Source organism: Dermochelys coriacea, chromosome 1 (assembly GCF_009764565.3).
Source record: "Dermochelys coriacea isolate rDerCor1 chromosome 1, rDerCor1.pri.v4, whole genome shotgun sequence".
In the NCBI taxonomy this organism is placed as follows: domain Eukaryota; kingdom Metazoa; phylum Chordata; order Testudines; family Dermochelyidae; genus Dermochelys; species Dermochelys coriacea.
This window is the reverse complement of record NC_050068.2, coordinates 148,616,343-148,634,896: the sequence shown is the minus strand read 5'-3', so window position 1 is coordinate 148,634,896 and position 18,554 is coordinate 148,616,343. Positions and strand designations below refer to the sequence as shown.

General features: G+C 35.4%; 1 protein-coding gene across 9 annotated transcripts in view; it reads left to right on the top strand.

Annotated features, from left to right (window-relative positions):
- Window positions 1-18,554, top strand: part of DMD (dystrophin) — a 1,935,994-nt gene that overhangs the window by 810,900 nt on the left and 1,106,540 nt on the right. For all 9 annotated transcript variants that reach the window (XM_043505382.1, XM_043505371.1, XM_043505378.1 and 6 more), the window contains 2 exons: window positions 1,612-1,764; window positions 2,676-2,858. In XM_043505382.1, the coding sequence (XP_043361317.1) occupies window positions 1,612-1,764; window positions 2,676-2,858 (336 nt within the window). The remainder of the gene's footprint in view (window positions 1-1,611; window positions 1,765-2,675; window positions 2,859-18,554) is intronic.

Below are 18,554 nucleotides of genomic sequence, written 5' to 3'. Positions count from 1 at the left end.
GGACCAGGTCCCACAAAAAACATGTGTAGATTCTTCCAAGGAGCTATTTATTTATTTAAGGTTTTATCAGGGGTCAGCCAGGGATTGAAGAAAAAAATTGTTGTTTGAATATTAATTCTTAAATGATAATTGATCATGTAAGCCCTCATGTTTCAGGATATAAGACAACCGTTACCTAAGTGGGGGTTAGAAGTTAGAAACTTTCCCCAGGTGCAGATCATCTAGTCACTGCCTGCTCTAGGGTTCTTGAGCCTTCCTCTGAAGTATCTCCTAGTCAATATAGGACACAGGTTACTGGACACAATGCACCATTGGATGGATCCAGTATGTCATTTCCTAAGTTCTTATCACTGAGAGAGTGTTTGAATCCAAATTATTAAAACCATTATAGTTTCACCCTTCCCACCTCTCTCAATAGTCGTCACTAAGCTCTCTTTGGGTTTGGGGGTTTGACATGCTTACACTTGATTATTATTTATTAACAAAATAGCATCTCTGCTTTCCAGGTGGATTTTTCTCAAATTTTCACAGCTTTTTATGAGGTCACTAAAAGGATGCCTAAAGACCTTATGGTGTTCTATATATTTTAGTGAAAACTTGAAGGTTTTCCTTTAAGGAAACCAAACCACGTGCATGTAATTCATAATTTATACTGAGGTGAAATAAGAGAACCATTTGCAGTGCTGTAATGTATTGCCTTTAATTATGATAAAGCAGCATTCAGATCTATGCTATTGACCAGATCATTATGCGCTGTGTTTACAAGGACTGGTGTGATTGATTTTCTTTTTGGGGACTCAATAGAGGCATTCAGCCTTGACAGATAAAACTCAATGGAATATCGAACAGTTTAAGCAAATTCAAGCAGAGTATTACTTCATATAAAACGTATAGGAAATAAAGTAACATTTTTGTTAATGGTAAGTAAACCATTTACAAAGTAACAATAATAATACAGACAGTGTTCACTGAACATCACGTTCTGTCCTTTTGTAACATTAAAGTAAAACAAAAATCTGAATCTTTATTGCATCATGAAATACCCTTTGCAATATTTATGCACAAGTTAGAATTAGGCAATACCTTAAACTTAGTGTATCCATGTGTTAGACCCATCAAAGTCATAAACGTGAGACAGAATTTTCATGTGTAAATTGTTCTTTACTTATAAAAAAGCCTAGTTCTATAAAATAAATCTCTGCACTGAGATGGTTTTCTTTTGAGTAGCTTTTCATATTTCACAGACGTGAGTTTGGTAAGATGTCACGAAGTGGGAAGCTCACCTATGACTAGATTTAAATTGGGTTAAATCTCCAGCTCTCTAGTGAGTACTTCAGTCATAACTTCTCTGAATATTGGTGAATTTCCTCAACGAATCATTTAGCATGTAAACATGACTGAGTTATAAAGCCTCCCTCAACAGTAAAAGTTTCCTATGATAGATTCAGGAAAATACACTACTGTGTTCAGTTAATCTTATCAGAATTTAATTTAAAAACTGAGCTAATGTCCTTAGGTATTTTTCATTTATTTTCTACAGTATACACACATGCCAACATGTATATTGTAAATCTTTTATTGATATTCTAATAATGTCTGCACTGTGAACAGGATTTGAGGTCTCAAAGAAGAAAAAAGGCTTTAGAGATTTCTCATCAGTGGTATCAGTACAAGAGGCAGGCTGATGACCTATTGAAATGGTTGGATGACATTGAGAAAAAGTTAGCCAGTCTACCAGACCCCAAAGATGAACAGAAGCTAAAGGTAATGTTGTTTTGGGATGATGATGGTAGATTTTCTGGCGCACTGTTTTATTCATTTAAAAGACAGCAAATACAACAAATCTCTATATTACATGTATACACACACACACAAATACAACAGTACTTTATTTTCTTGTTTTATAACATACATATTGAGCAAACTGACACATTTCTTTTGTGTAGATATTGTTTCTTGTATTCTTGTAAATGTTATACTGAATGTCATGCAAGTGGTATAAAACACACTAAATAAAATCTATCAATAACAGACAGTGTGGACTGTATTAAGAAATATCAAGTGTTTTCTAGTAAAAATTGTAATTGACTTTATGTATCTTTGTTCCAGATGAACAAATGACTTATCGGTATATGGATGACCTCTTTCTCATATTAGCACATTCATTTTCATCAAAACATTCATATGTCTCTGTCAAAATTCCATAGATTTATTCACATATCGTCAAAAGATTTTTCTGGTTTATTTTGCATCATCTTTCTTTGCTTCATTCTCTGAGTTTCCCACAAAGTTAAAAAGAAGTAAACTAATCTATTTGCACACCCTCTAAACAGCTGTGTGTACTTAATATGTTAACCCTAATAGGTAAGAGTGATCTCTCCAATTGCCCATCACAGTGCTAGGGAGAAGTAGAAAAAATAGATTGTTGGGCTACGTTAATAGCTTTCAGTGTACACTAATTATTAGTATCTCAAAAGCCAGCCGGCAGAAAGATTCTTGAATCTTAGTTTTGTTTGTTCTGTCTAAATGTAAAATAAGACTTAACTGTATATTTTTGATTGTAACAATAAAGGAAAATCTTTGAAATGAAAGTTCTGACACGTATTTTGCTAATTCTAAATTGATTAATCTAGTTAGCTAATTGCTCTGGGCCATGTATTGGTTTTGCTCACTAGGAAATTGATGGAGAATTGGAGAAGAAGAAAGAAGATCTGAATGCGGTGCACAGGCAAGCTGATCATTTGTCTAAGAATGGGGCTGCAAAAGCAGTGGAGCCAACCTTGATACAGCTCAGCAAGCGCTGGCGAGATATTGAGAGCAAATTTGCTCAGTTTCGAAGACTCAACTATGCACAAATTGTGAGTTGCAAATTGTTTGCAATTGCTAATAGAATCCTACTAACAATGAGAGTTCTAGGTGTAATATCAACTCTTCTAATAAAAAAAAAATCTGTTGTCAGCAAGTGGGAGAAATTTTATATTCCAATATGAAAGAGCTTGTGTTTCCTTTTGTTCTAAAAATGCCCTTAAAATTGACCAAAGACAGAAAACTTAGCAATGAAAAAATCATGTTGATTTTTGTTGCTTCATTGTTTTTACATAACATTACCAGTTTAAACCTGTCAGATTGCCATGCATTTATTTTATTCAGTAAACATGTACTTCAGAAACAAAATGCATTACTTTCAAACTACCATCCCATGCAAACTTTAATTCTGATTTTTATTTATTCATAGTGTATAATATACACACTTAGGAAGAGATTGTAGAATTTCTTCTTACACTACTTGTGTGTGGCCTTTCTTCAAACACTTCAAATATCAGAGGAATTTTTACTCAGAAATTGTATTTTGTTCATTCAGAGGGCGAAACCATCCATTTATAAAATATTTTTTTCTTCATAATGGTTATGAACAATTTAATCATATGTAAGGTATAATGGTTACTTCAAGACCTGGATAATAAAGGGTTGGGGAGGAGAAAGTTGTCACTGTTTCAGGTACCTAATCAAAACAGACACCATGCAACATATTCATTTCATCTCAAAGTTCAACTTGTACAATATACAAAAATTTTCCTTATGGTTGTCAGTATTTGTCATCTGATCTTTACTTCTGTGCTCGCTTCTTTCTGGGCTTTGATTTTATATTAATATGGGAAATTTTACTCATGAAAATAATCATTGATACCAAAGAAGTTGTTCACATGATGTGCTGTTACAGAATTTATAGCGGCAAACAAGCATTTCCACAAAAATACTTACTTTGAAATTTTGTGTTACTGCATCTTGATTACAGATGGGTCATATCCATAGATAATGGAAAGATGCATATATGATTAAAATACGCTTTATTTTACAAATATTGGGCAAGATCAATAAAAATCTTTGTCCAACAAATAAGTGGTGATGCACAATTTTTTGTTCCAAAAAGTCCTTTCTCCCATGCACTAAGTTTCTCAAAGCATATGCTTATCTTTTTGATTAAAATTATATGTAAAGAATAGCACTGGGGATATATGGGCAATTGACAGAAATAATGAAAGAAATATTAAAATTTGTTTACACAGTAACTCTTGTTCCAGCTGATTACTTTGGTAAGCTTATTATGTTTAATATTAAACTTAATGATTGTGATCAATCAAACATAATTAAAATTTGAAAATAAACTGGTGCAAGAGACACTGTATCTTATAAAGTGGTCTTTTTTTTCTAATGAATGTGTACCTTTAATAAGGAAATGGATTGTAAGGGCATACATGTTATCTATATATGCATATTCTGTTTACATTGTGCAATTTGTGTAATATACCATGCACATTAACACAGGAATTGTATACACTTTTAAAACTGTATTAAGAAAACAATAAAAGTGATATTTTCTGTGACAAAATATGGAGAAGTAGTTAAATAAAGAAATAAGGTATAATTATTTAAACTAGTCAATAAAATTTATTTTTATTGACTTCTTTAGTCTTTTTAAACCCACCAATCACTATAACATAATTTTTAGATAGTTAAATATTTTTAAATAAGGTTAGATTTAAAAATACTGCTTATTGTACACAAGAATCTATCCACTAATGTCTGTATATGAAATGAATTCTGCAGTTATTCAATGGAATTTCATGTGCATAATGTAACTTTTCTTAAGCTTTCTTCTCTTCATAATGATGAATCATGACTTGCTGTGTTTAAAATGGCAATGACAGCACCCATGTAAAATATGACTAGATTTTTACAGTAGGTACTGAAATTTATGTAAGGCAACATGTTTTAATGGTTTAAATATGGGATTAGGTGAAATGGAAGTCCTTGTTTACTGCTCGCAGCTCTGGCTTTAACTCTGACTCATTGTGTGACTTTTGGCAACTCACTTAACCTCTCATCAAGTCAACTGTTTACATTGTGCAATTTTAAAAAAAAATTAGGATAATATTCACCTACCTCACAGGGGTGTTGTGAGGATTAATTAGTTAGTGTTTTGTGAAACACTTTACAAATGCAAAGCTAATCATATAAGTGGTGCTCTCAAGCTATTCATTAAAATGCAAGCTGACTTCAACTAAAAAGTAATTCCTCAGAGACTTTCCATTTTGCCTCCAAAAGCAAATCACCAAATAAAGCCAACAGTGAAACACACATAAATAAATGGGAAAGTATTAAAAAAGAAAATGTAAGCCATTTAGGCGATCCTCCTTTCCTTATTGAGATCCCAGTGACATTAGGTCTGTGCCATAAAGAGCCTACTAAATGAAAGTGTTCTATGATAAAGCCAAAGGGCTCACTGAGTTGTGTAAGTTCTTCAGACAGTAGTGGATTAGCCAGAGGCTCAACAGGGCCCAGACCAACTGCGGGGTTCTGGAAAAATGGGCACCTCCACGCTCAACCCCAGTCCCTGGCAGGAGCACCGAGCAGCGGGAGTGGGGCAAGCCCCCAGTTCCCTGGTAGGAGCGACAGGCTGGTGGAGTGGGGCAAGCCCCCGCACCCTGACCCCACTCCCTGGCGGAGACTGCAGACTGAAGGGGTGGGGAGGGGCTCCCACTTGTCCTGGGTCAGAGCCCCACAAAACTGTAATCCACCTATGGCTTCAAATACAGGCTTTGAATTTCAGTGTGATCACAGTGAATATATGTAGTATGATAGGCTGGTAAAATTCTGCATAAACAGCTAACATTGTGATTGAGATTGCTGGAACTTCATTAATTCAAAGTAATGATAACAAGAAACTTCAGACCTTTTTTGTCAGTGTGCTGCATAGAATTAGGATATATTAGTATCAAATCAGAATAATTTTGCTTCCCAGATTTCACTTGACCCCAGTTTTTGTGCAGCCAAAAGAATACAAGCATCATTATTTAAGGGTTTCAGAGTAGCTGCCGTGTTAGTCTGTATTCGCAAAAAGAAAAGGAGTACTTGTGGCACCTTAGAGACTAACAAATTTATTAGAGCATAAGCTTTCGTGAGCTACAGCTCACTTCATCGGATGCATTTGGTGGAAAATACAGTGGGGAGATTTATATACACACACAGAGAACATGAAACAATGGGTTTTATCATACACACCGTAAGGAGAGCGATCACTTAAGATGAGCCATCACCAGCAGCAAGGGGGGGAAAGGAGGAAAACCTTTCATGGTGACAAGCAAGGTAGGCTATTTCCAGCAGCTGACAAGAACATCTGAGGAACAGTGGGGGATGTGGTGGGGGGGAGAAATAAAATGGGGAAATAGTTTTATTTTGTGTAATGACTCATCCATTCCCAGTCTCTATTCAAGCCTAAGTTAATTGTATCCAGTTTGCAAACTAATTCCAATTCAGCCGTCTCTCGTTGGAATCTGTTTTTGAAGTTTTTTTGTTGAAGGATAGCCACTATCAGGTCTGTAATCGAGTGACCGGAGAGTTGAAGGTTCACCTGCGCATCTACAAATGTGATACATGCCATCATGTGCCAGCAATGCCCCTCTGCCATGTACATTGGTCAAACTGGACAGTCTCTACGTAAAAGAATAAATGGACACAAATCAGACGTCAAGAATTATAACATTCAAAAACCAGTCGGAGAACACTTCAATCTCTCCGGTTTCTTCTTGTTAACTGCTGGAAATGGCCTACCTTGCTTGTCACCATGAAAGGTTTTCCTCCTTTTCCCCCCCCTGCTGCTGGTGATGGCTCATCTTAAGTGATCACTCTCCTTACAGTGTGTATGATAAAACCCATTGTTTCATGTTCTCTGTGTGTGTATATAAATCTCCCCACTGTATTTTCCACCAAATGCATCCGATGAAGTGAGCTCTAGCTCACGAAAGCTTATGCTCAAATAAATTTGTTAGTCTCTAAGGTGCCACAAGTACTCCTTTTCTATTTAAGGGTTGATTCTCTTTAGCACAGGTAGTAGAGATGTGATTATTTATCAGAGATGTTACTGCTGAAATATTATCCAGTATGAAGCCACCAATGTTCTGTATCTTTGAGAATTCTCTCACTATTTTGGACAGCAATATGTAGTGTGGTTAGGTCTGGAAGGATTAGATTTTGTCAGTAAACATTGATTTTACCAAACACACACAAACCAATGAAAATTTTCTATTGAAAATCAAAATATGCAGCTAGGCAAAGTGAGAAAAGTGCTGCTTTTGAGAATTTATAAGAGCTTAATTTAAGGATGTTTACTTTGTACATTTTGACATGTGATGTTCACGCTTGTGTTTGAACAGTCATAAAGCATTTTATATCTCAATGACAATGCTTAAAACACATAATTTTGTGAAACTGTGAACATGTAAATATATAAACAATGTAAATGCTTTAAGATGAATATTGATATTATTTGTTGAAATTACATAAAAACATTGAATTCTGCCAAGCCTATATGTAGCTATAAGGTAGAAAGTAAGGAAAAAAAGGAATACAACAATATCCCCTCTCATTAACAAAAAAGAGTTTCAAACAAATCCATTGAGTATTTTCTTTACTCCCATTTTGACAATTTATATAGAAATACATGTCCAGTACATTAAGCAGAATAACGTCTGAGAGAAAATGGCAACTATGGAAAGCTCATCCTGGGAGAAGATGATAACTTGGATATGTTGAAAATGCATATTAAAGATGATGAAACAGGCACATAAGGAATAAAACTTCACAGGACTTGAAACCACCTTCAGTGGGAGATAACAACAGAATAGTAAAAAGATTTGTCCTCTTTTCCTCCCACCCCAGTGGTGGCACATATGTAATGAAATAAACACAATAGGCTACATTTTATGCTTGGATGTTTCTAGGCAAATCCCACATAGAGAAAACACGTCTCAGGACAAAATTTAGTCCCTTATTTCTGTGTTCAACATTCATTATCATCTTGCTAAAAAAAATCACTTGGAAATCAATTGTAGCCAGTGCAGCACATGAAGTGCAAGTGATTTACTGAATAATTGAAAATGGAGATTTTATATCGAGTATCCACAAATTCCAATGAAGTCAATGGGAGCTGCAGATGCTTTAAGACCTTTGAAAATCAGGCTCTCTCTATATAATTTGATATTAGTGATATTATACCTATGTAAATAATACTCATCAAAACAAGTGGTATTCTTATATTCCTTTTTTTACCCCCATAAATACTACTACATGGTGATAATAATTTAAACCTAGGGAGTATATTTCTAGGTTACTCTTACACTTAAGTATCTAAATTCACTCAGCCTTTGGATTCATGCTAAAACTAGCAGATATGCACTAGTTGTCATATTTCTTTGCTTAATTATTCTTGTGTGCCAACAAAAGCAAGATTCTTAAGGCAATTTCTAAAGTCCAAATTCTACTTTCTGAGGTATGTGCAAATTTCCTATGCAAGTTATTTTGTGGCAGAATTTAGCCCTAATATATTTTCAACAATTCATATCACTTGCTATTTGTGTTTTACTTGCTCTTCTAGAAAATTTCTCCTACAGAACAGTACCTGTGTAATTCTGAAGTAATTTTGTTAGAGTTTATTAAAATTATTTTAAAACATTTTGACAGCTACACTTGACATCTTCTCATCTGAATATTAACAGTATATTATTAACTAAGCCTATAAAATGGATGTCTGTAAATCTTCAGATTTATGTGGGAATGTGAGAGTTCTCTTTATTATATATACACAAAACTAGAAATAGCAAAATAAATTGCACTGTGTTTATGAAATACACATTAATTCCTTTTTACAAAAGGTAACAATCACATTCAGTATAGTCCAAAAGTAAAGTTTCTAGTTAGTTTTGTATACAGCAGTTTGTCCTAAAGTTGCAAAGCAATAATTTTCTTCTAATTGAATGAGCCTTAAAAACACTGACTAGAAGTGACAGCTGCATTTTCATATAATAAATTGAATTACCATGTTTTTCACGTCCTCCATTATGCTTTCTGCTGTTGAATACTTTTTCTTGTTCTTTGTTAGATAATAGCTGTTGACTGTCTTTACAGATCTGTAGATTTTTACTCTTAAAATACTTCCTTGCACAATTCATGAAAATTTTATACTTATGATTTTTTTAAATTTTGTTTCTTTACATAATTTGAGACTATTAACTTTCATTATTATGTTGTATTTGGTGTCATTTAAACTAATATGACTAAGTCTGAGTTTATTGCTATGTACACATATTGTCCAAAACAGAACTGATATGGTGACTGGAATTCTCTATCCAACCACACCAGAGAAGGAAGAGGCAACTCAATCTTCCCCTTTAGCAGCTTGTGTCCCCTAAATCCAGTCTTGATAGTAAATTTTCAGTCATGATTGAGGTCATTTGTGAAAGGCTTTTTTTTTTTTAATAATCAGAGGTGACATGCCTAATTTTGATTAGCAAAAGTGAGAGTTTCACAATTCCATCAAGAGGGGAAGATTATTTATGAATTGGAAAGAAATTACTGGATAGTTTTAAATGGGTATCTACAAGGTTTATACTTCATGTAATGCATAATTTATTAAAAAGTCCCAAAGTATGGACTAAACACCTCTATCACTGATGAGTTTTATTAAGCAGTGCTATATTTGCATTACATAAATAACTTTTTTCCCTATCAGTATTAAAAAAATTAAGACTTGCTTAGTCTCTTTTGAAATCATATAGTTAATTACAAGTCTAAAGGTAACTTTGCAATATTTTGTTATATTGGAATGCTGTATTATACTGAAGCATCTTATATCTTCTTCAATACTTTATGAAATTCTTATTACTGGATTTCAATCCTCATTGTTTTGAAAGAACAAACTTGTGCCTTGTATAATGAACATTGAATACAACTGTTTCCAGAAAGAAATGCCTTGATTTGAAACTTGAATACAAATAATGGATTCTTCTGAGGTTAAACCCTTAAATGTACAATCTTCCATGTTTTGGAGAGCTCATTACATTCTGTGTTTTGGGGATGGGGTTGTTTTGTTTTGTTAGTATTGAGGAGAGAATAATCTGTGTGTTTGCACTTAAACTGATGGGTATGTGTTCAGTCAAAAATTGGGGGGTAGGAAGGGAGAGAATAAACTAATAAGCTGATTTTCCATCTCTTTAAAAATGATATCATCATTAGAGTTATGTGCTTTATTGTATTTCACTCACTTAGTTTCTGGGTATTATATATCAATGGTCAGCAGAAATCGGATAGATGTTGTCAAATAGTTAAGGCTGTTAATATGAATTACCTTATTTTTTACAGAATAAGAAATAGAAACGGTCTGTTATTGCAGGTTAGTCTGTGCACCCACTTCATAGTCAGGTCTGTTCCCTACTATGCAATATTCAATTTTGTTTTGAGGGGGATATTCTATTATCACCAAGAAAAATTAAAATAACCAACTTACTTTCGTGGGGTACAAGCAATATTTGAGGAACTCTTCAGTTTCTGAACCATCTAACCGCTCTCAGAACTGTGCATATGCATGACTGACATACTCTATAAAGTTGTTACACAAACAAGAAAATAAGCAAAGTTAAATGATAGTGGTTTCATTAGTAATATAAGGTGAAATCCTGGCCCTGTTGAAGTCACATAGAAGTTTTACCATTGACTTCAAAGAAGTCAGGATTTCTCCTATACAGGAGAAAAATCAATTTTCATCAAATGATAAAAGACCAAATTACAAGAGCCAGACTTTTTGTTTTCAAACTATTACACTTACATGGTATAAACAAGGAAGAGTGAGAGAACTAACTTCAAAAACAATATTGGGTCTGCTTAAGGTAAGTGTGCAAAATAAACATGTTGATCTTGCCAAAATCAATTCTATGCTGACCATTTATGGGTATTATCTGCAACATTACAATCAATGCCAATACTCTCAACCTGTCAAGACTGCTTTAGATTGAGTAACTCAGTGCACAATTTGTTTATGCAGCCCTATGGGTCTGATGCATATTTTAGTATGATAGAACCAGTGCCAAGATTTGTCTGAAATCGGTAGAAAAAATATAAATACATTGGGACAAATGGGTTAATTTTCCAAGTGAGACATGACTCTGCCTTAGGTTCTGTAAAGCACTGTACAAATGCCTAATATTATTCTTTATCCCAAAAAAGAAGAGAATGTTATGTGAGAAAAAGTGTGATCAACCTCAGAGTGTAGATTAGGGGAAGTGCTCACATTAGATGATCAAGATCACACACAAAATTTCACTAAAAGGTATAAATATAGTCTGTAAAAGAATGTTCTGAAATTCTGCTAACTTTTCCAGGGGTAGGTCTCTTGGTTTTATTCCATAAAATCTAAGACTCACTAAATGTTTAACACATTTGCTATTGATCTAGTACAGACACACGGATGAATTTTAAGTGGCAGGCTGCAACTTTTATTAAATGTAAACACACGGGAAGGGCACTACCTGCCCATCGTTCCTACTTTCCTATACCAAGCATTTAAATGATCCCAGTGCGGGGATTACAGAGCTCGTACCATAAAACCTGTAAATTGGGGTAGGTTCCTCTCAGCCTATAGTCAGAACTCAGCTCCCTGTGAGTCCTAGTACTCTACCCTCAAACAAGGGGGACAGAAGGTGTAGCAGGGTGGGGACTTGAGCCCACAAGGGCCATGGGGTCTGACTTTAGCCATTGAAGGCCACAAGGTCTCACCATATGCCATAAGCCCAAGGCCCAGGTCTCTTATCTCTGTGAACTGTTCATTTTATCCTTTTAACCACACTGGAAACCAGCTGCAGGTTGTTACGAATTACCAACTCAACCAAGTTCCTCAGTTAGATACTAAATGCATTCCCACTTAGCCTACTGTGGCTCAAAGATGATGCAAAGAAGGTGAAAAAACTCCTCTCCCAATTGGCCCCATGGGAGAAAACATTCCTTCCTGAACAGCTGGACCCATGGCATGTGCCAGCCAGATCCCATTTTTTAGTTCAGGGTGGGTAGCGTCGTATTCATTTAGAGTTAATAAAAAGTTAAAGTTACTAACACAACTTAGAGTATGTCTACATTGCAATTAAATAACCATGACTGATCTGTGTGAGCTGATGTAGGCTAAGGGTCTGTTTAATTGCAGTGCAGGCTTTCAGGCTCGAGCTCTTCTCCATTAGTCCAAGCCCCACAAGCCCAAGTCTGCCAGCCATGGGTTTTTAAATGCATTTAATTTAGTTACTGTTTCACATTAAATGGTGTTATACAAGATTTGGGGTTTGTTATTTTGAGAGTTTAGCTTTTTTAGTTTTACAGTAAAACACTTATTTTTTTCTGCCAGCCATGGGTTTTTAATTGCATTTAATTTAGTTACTGTTTCACATTAAATGGTGTTATACAAGATTTGGGGTTTGTTATTTTGAGAGTTTAGCTTTTTTAGTTTTAAGTGTTTTTAGTAAAACACTTATTTTTTTAACTTTTGATTAAAGCTATAGAAAAGAAAGAAAAACAACTAAAATCTTTTAAAAAAGAAAAGAAGTACTTGTGGCACCTTAGAGACTAACAAATTTATTTGAGCATAAGCTTTCGTGAGCTATAGCTCACTTCATTGGATGCTTATGCTCATATAAATTTGTTAGTCTCTAAGGTGCCACAAGTACTCCTTTTCTTTTTGCAAATACAGACTAACATGGCTGCTACTCTGAAACTAAAATCTTTGAGATTTAAAATATCAAGTAAGGCTTTTATTTCAATAACATTTTGTGTAGTTTTTTAAAGCTGGAGAGTTTTTAGAAGTAAAGTAAGTTTTGTTGGACAGTTTTTAGATGGTATTAAAGATGGTAATTGTTTTTTTGAGGTAGAGAGAAAAGAAGTTAGTTGAAATGGGTTGGAGCTGGTTTTGCTGCTTGAAAAGTTTGATTTTGTTTTATAATAGACAAAAGAAGAGGAACACACAAAGAAGGGGAGAGAAAAGAACAGCAAAGAGAGAAAATGCAGCTTCTGTCTTTGGGGTTGATGTTTACTTGCAACCTTACTACTGTAAAAACAGGCCCAGCACATGTCTTGGTAGCTACTCTGAGGCTTGGCAAACTCATACCAGCATTGGGCTGGTTTTTAGGGCATTGTTTTTAGTTGCCTCTCTGGTCTCAGGCTTACAGCAGTGTTGCAAAATATGCAGTTTTGGTCAGCTAAGCCTGCCTCTTGCTAGACAGAAGGAAAAAAGAAAAAGATAGGAAAGAGAAGAAATATGGTAGGAAATGAAATTAGATGGGGGTCGTAGGGAGAAAGGAAAGAGAGACAAAGTCTCACATCCAAGGTGGCAGTCACATTTTAGTCGGTGGAAGTGATGATGCCATCTGGATGATGCCTTTCTTTTTGGCCTGGTCTGGTCAGGACATCTCTCAGGATTAGAATGGGGAGGGTGTGGGGTACCAGAATATGGTAGGAATTGCAGCCCTTATGGTAAATGCATTTTTCATCTGAAGTTGTGTTTTTTATTAAAGGGACTCCAAAAGGAAGTGATGGGTAGACTAATTCATCCTTTCATTATTTTATTTAGGCTTAGTATTGAACATATTTTGGTCTATTAATTTTCTGTTTTACACTGTTTTGTTTACCAGGAATGATCTTAACACTGTCCTTGAATCATATTAAGAGACCTTTTTGTTTGGACTAATTCAGTTTTTCTGTTTCCTTTCATACCTTTACTCATTGACATTTTGTTGTTATAGGTTATCACGACATTTTATGAACTTTCGCTCACTTCTTACAACTGAGCTCACAACAGAGGTGCATTTGTAGGCCTAATAGGGTGGGGGATGCTGAAATGGAGTCAAAAGAGGCACTGCATGACCTGTTAAATCCTGAGATTTGAGGAATGCACCACTTTTCTCTCACCCCCCCCCCCCACCACCAACTGGCCAATGGGCCCAGAGACGTCAAGGTGAGGGGAGGAGCTACCTTCTGTTTCTCAGCAAGTGTGTGTCTCCATCACTGCTGGGGCTGTCCCCCTTGGCCATTTGCCCCAGCAAGTTCCCCACCCCTTGAGGCAGGTGGATGTGGTATATTCTCAAAAGCCTTTGTTTTATTGTGCAAAAGGTCATTTGAGACAAATCTATTATGTCATCTCCAGATAAATAACAACCTTTTAAAACTCAATATCTGCTCCACAATTGTATCAAGTGAAAATTTTGATGCTCAGACTTGCTGCCTTATTGCTTCAGGATTCTCCTGCCATCCTCTTTCAAAGCGTAAGGGACTGGTTCAGTTTACGCCAGAGACAGAGCCACCCCAGGAGCCTTAGGTTAAGGGAACGAAAACCGATGCCTCTTCCCTCTCCTTCCACTCCTTAGGTCCTGTGCTAAGTCTGAGAATATACTTTTTTTGTATTTTCCTTCCTCACTAATTCATTACCAATATATTTGTATGTGAATAGATTTTTTTTCCTCCTAATTAGTCTTCTTTTCCCTAATTTACTATGTCATAATGTGACATCCTAATGATTTCTGTGATAAGGGTTTGTAATGTTACAGACAGTGGATTGTGAAATGAAGCAAGAAGAGGAAGGTGCTTTCAGAGATGAAGATGGTTTAGTTACCGGAACTAGTAGAGGGAGAACAATTTCACATCCTGAGTGTGTCTGGACTCATTTCTTGAATTACTAGAGTCAGCTTTGGCATAATTCCAACAGTGAATGAGAGATGGATGGAAGCCAAACCCTGACATTGTTCTGTATGATGGACTCAATGTAAATCCAGCACAGCAATGAATGAAAAGATTACTTGAAGGAGTAACAATGGAAAAAAAATGCAAGAAAGTAAAAAGGAATTTGGTAACATTTTTTTAAAATTGCTAGAATGAGGCAGTGGTTCTTTAGAGCAAGACACTAAACATTAAATATTGTGGCCAAATTGAGGTGACTTTATGTACCCTTGTTTTCACTATACTGGGCTCTTCTTATTCCCTGATAACTACTGGACTAACATATGTCAGCTTTCACAGATGAAGTTAGTATATTTGCATTATTTTTTGAAACAGGTTGAATTTCATCATTAAGGCACTTAATGCACAATTAGACGTTGATTTGGTGCAGTGTAATGCAACATTATTGTTGGGGGCTAGGTCACTCAGTAGATAAGTGCATTTTCTTTTTACTTCTGAAGACTTGGTTTGTCAAAGGTATTAATAAATTTGATAGTCTCATTTGTGTGCCTTCCAAGCCCAACACACTTTTGGGCATGATTGGCTATCCAGAGATGATAAGAAGTGGAATAGCGGGAATGTTGAAAGTCAGGATTAAGATTCAGCATCTTTTTGCCCTATTTCTGACTCTAGCTTGTAGGACTGTTACCTATATAGACACTATTTTTTTCTTAAAGGAAAAGATTAATCTAACCTATATTTATCCTGTTAGACCTTAATAACTATGAAACCCACAGCATATAACAACTCATCATCCGGTTCAATGTTGAAAATGAATCATCATAACTTTTGTCTGCATCCTTCTCTTTTGGACAATGATGAAGAAAAAATTGATGCAATTACAGGGAAGAAAAATATGATTTGATTTTTTTTGAATGGAATAAATGTGTTCATCCTAATTCATTGCTTCATGGAAAGCAGCCGACACAGGTACCTTTCAAATCCACACAGAGCACTAATAGAATATGGCATGACCATCCGAATCTGCTGATAGGTGGCACAGAACTTGAACCTAAATGAATATGGCACATACCCACACCTGTGGAGAGAAACTCTACATTTCAATCAGGTTGTGAAGGTCACAGACAAATAACCAGGAGGAAGCTCACCACACCCTTCTGTGCCTGCTAGTACATTGCTTGGGTGGAGGCTGTTGAACATTTAATAAATCAAATTCTGCATTTTTAATAATTCTCTTTACTGTTAAGAATACCCTGAATATTTCTTTAAAAGGATACACATTTAAAAGTATAGTTTTCCTGTGACTAGCATAATTAATCTCATCTATACAGAGAATCATAATGAAAATCATTAGTGAGCTTGTAGCATCAGATAAAAAAAGTAGGTTTAATTAAGAAAGAGAAGTAATATCAGTGCTTACTGATAGGACATTTGTTTTCTCGAGGTGAAATTCATTTTCATTTTTCAGGGCTGGAGTGGGTTTTAAGTGGTGCATTGACATTATGTTGCCTCTCTGTACATGGGCTGAATTTAATCTTAAGTGGTTATGTGACTAAAAGAATTAGATCCAACTTTGAAAAAGCCTCACTTCTTACATAAAATATTGGTGTAATTTGTATAAAGTATGCATCTTTCTTTCAGGGTTGTGTGCATATACTGTTTTGATGTGATGGAGTTCTTCACAAGTGTCATAGCTGTGCATAATGAATGAAAATAAAACAGCTACACTACATTTTAAAGATGTTAATTACATTTTATTTATTGTGTAAGCTTAGGGTGGTATTTTAATGCTATCTAAGAGGAACGCCACATCTTAAAGAAGGCCCTGCTTCCTTTCTCAGTGGTATTACATCTGTGTAGCTATTTCATTGGAGTTATTCCAGATTTACGCTAGTTTAAGTGCAATGAGATTCAAGTGCTAAAATCTGAATGCAAAGTGAATTTAGCAATTGTGTTGAAGATTAAAGTCATTTTCTAAATTTCTAACCCTGCAGTGTGGGGATTTAAAATCTATCTACACTTGAAAGAGGTGTCTTTGTATGCACTGATAGCCTACTCATAATTGACTGAGGTCATTCAACCTCATGGTGACAAATTCCATATCCTCAGTATGATTTTGATGTGTTTTTTGTAAATATTTACATGAAATATATATACATTTACAAAGGATACATAATGACCATGCCGAAGATATGAAATTGTCTGCCCAAAGGTGCACTGACCTCACCACTCATAGCTGGCATAGCAAGCAGTTAAGAGAACCTCTGTTCAGTGTAAACAAATTCTGTACATCCTTTAGGTCTAGATGTCTCTGATGTTAATGGCAATAATGCATTATCTTTACTTTTTTTTTTTTTTTTGTATCTCATGATATCTTCTTGGTAGGCACTGGTTAGTGAATCTCACATTGTTCAGAGGTTTGTTTGTTTGTTTGTTTCAGATGAGCATCCAAATGTTCAGACACTTATTTATCTAATCTTATCTGAAAGCTTTGAGGCCAATGCCTTGTGACTGTCTGGAAGTTGCCTGGCTCTCTTTACTAACCACCAGCATAAACCCAAACTATCCATGTGAGATTATCCTTCCCCTCCACCGGCCCCACTCCAACCTCTACCTTCAGCTGCAGTTAAAGGGTTTTTCCCTATTGCTTTGTCCATCCATCAGATCGTTTTCTGGAGGAAGTTAGGACTCTCCTCCCAACTCCTTTCCCCTCTTCTCATTGGAATGCTACCATGAGCTGTTTCAGAACCCAGCATTGCCAATAGCTTCCCTGCTTTGTATTCTGGTGCTTTAGCCCCACAGTGCATTGCGTCTTCCAGAAGTATTAATTAAAAATTTTCAGAGCACAGCAGTGAGGATTCTACTAGTGCTAGGCCCTCCACTATAGATCAACCAAAAGTAAGAAGTATGTTGTAGTTTGACAAGAGAGCAGAGTGGGAAGTGAATGACCGCATTAGCAATGATTTTGAGTCCCTTCCTGTCATTTCAGGAACAGGGAAGAAGACTGGTTGGGTGAGGTGGATGGATATCATCATAGACTGACTTTTTTTAGAAAGCTTGAAAAAAATGAATATGTTCCAAAGAATTAGTACAGCTTTTTAACGAATCAGCTCATCCACCAATCAGATTTATGCCTTCTGCTTTTTGTGGCTTCACTGTGCTGACACAATATAGGACAATTTACAATGATCTCCATTTAAAGGTCAACATGAACAAATAGTGGAAGTTGAGATGCTACCCCCTATTCTAAATAAATAAATAGGAAATAATTTCAGATATTACTGTTTGGTAACTATTAGAAAATGTTGACTTTTTAAGCCAAAAACAGTATTATTCCAGATTTTATTTTTTATTTTATTGATTCATTTATGTCTGCTGTGCTTACTAAGAGGTATTTCTATGGATGTTTTCTATCCCCTTGGTTTGAAGGGGGAAGGAATAAACTTTCAAAACACCAGACACAGTATTCATTAGGTAATGCAGAAAACATGCCTATGGAAAGATACCTTTACTTCATTTGGGGAAATCAGTATAACTGATGCAATGATAATATAAGGTGAGAAGGAATGAGTGCAATGTTAATCATTAACAAAAGCAAGTTGATTATCAAAAGATTAGAAAGGATTTGTACATATCAACGTAAAGAAGGATGTAATAATTGAAGCCAGAGTAAATTAAATACAAAGGGAAAGATTTATTTTAATTTCAATAAAATGCATATGTTTTACTTAAAGAAGGGGAAATGAAGCATCTGTGCTACTGGTTTCCCAGCATCTTTTATAAATAGATGAATAGCTTTTGCATGTTTGAGTTGAGCGTTTTAAAATGAATTGGAATACTTGTGGCACCTTAGAGACTAACAAATTTTTTTGAGCATAAGCTTTCGTGAGCTACATGAAGTGAGCTGTAGCTCACGAAAGCTTATGCTCAAATAAATTTGTTAGTCTCTAAGGTGCCACAAGTACTCCTTTTCTTTTTGCGAATACAGACTAACACGGCTGCTACTCTGA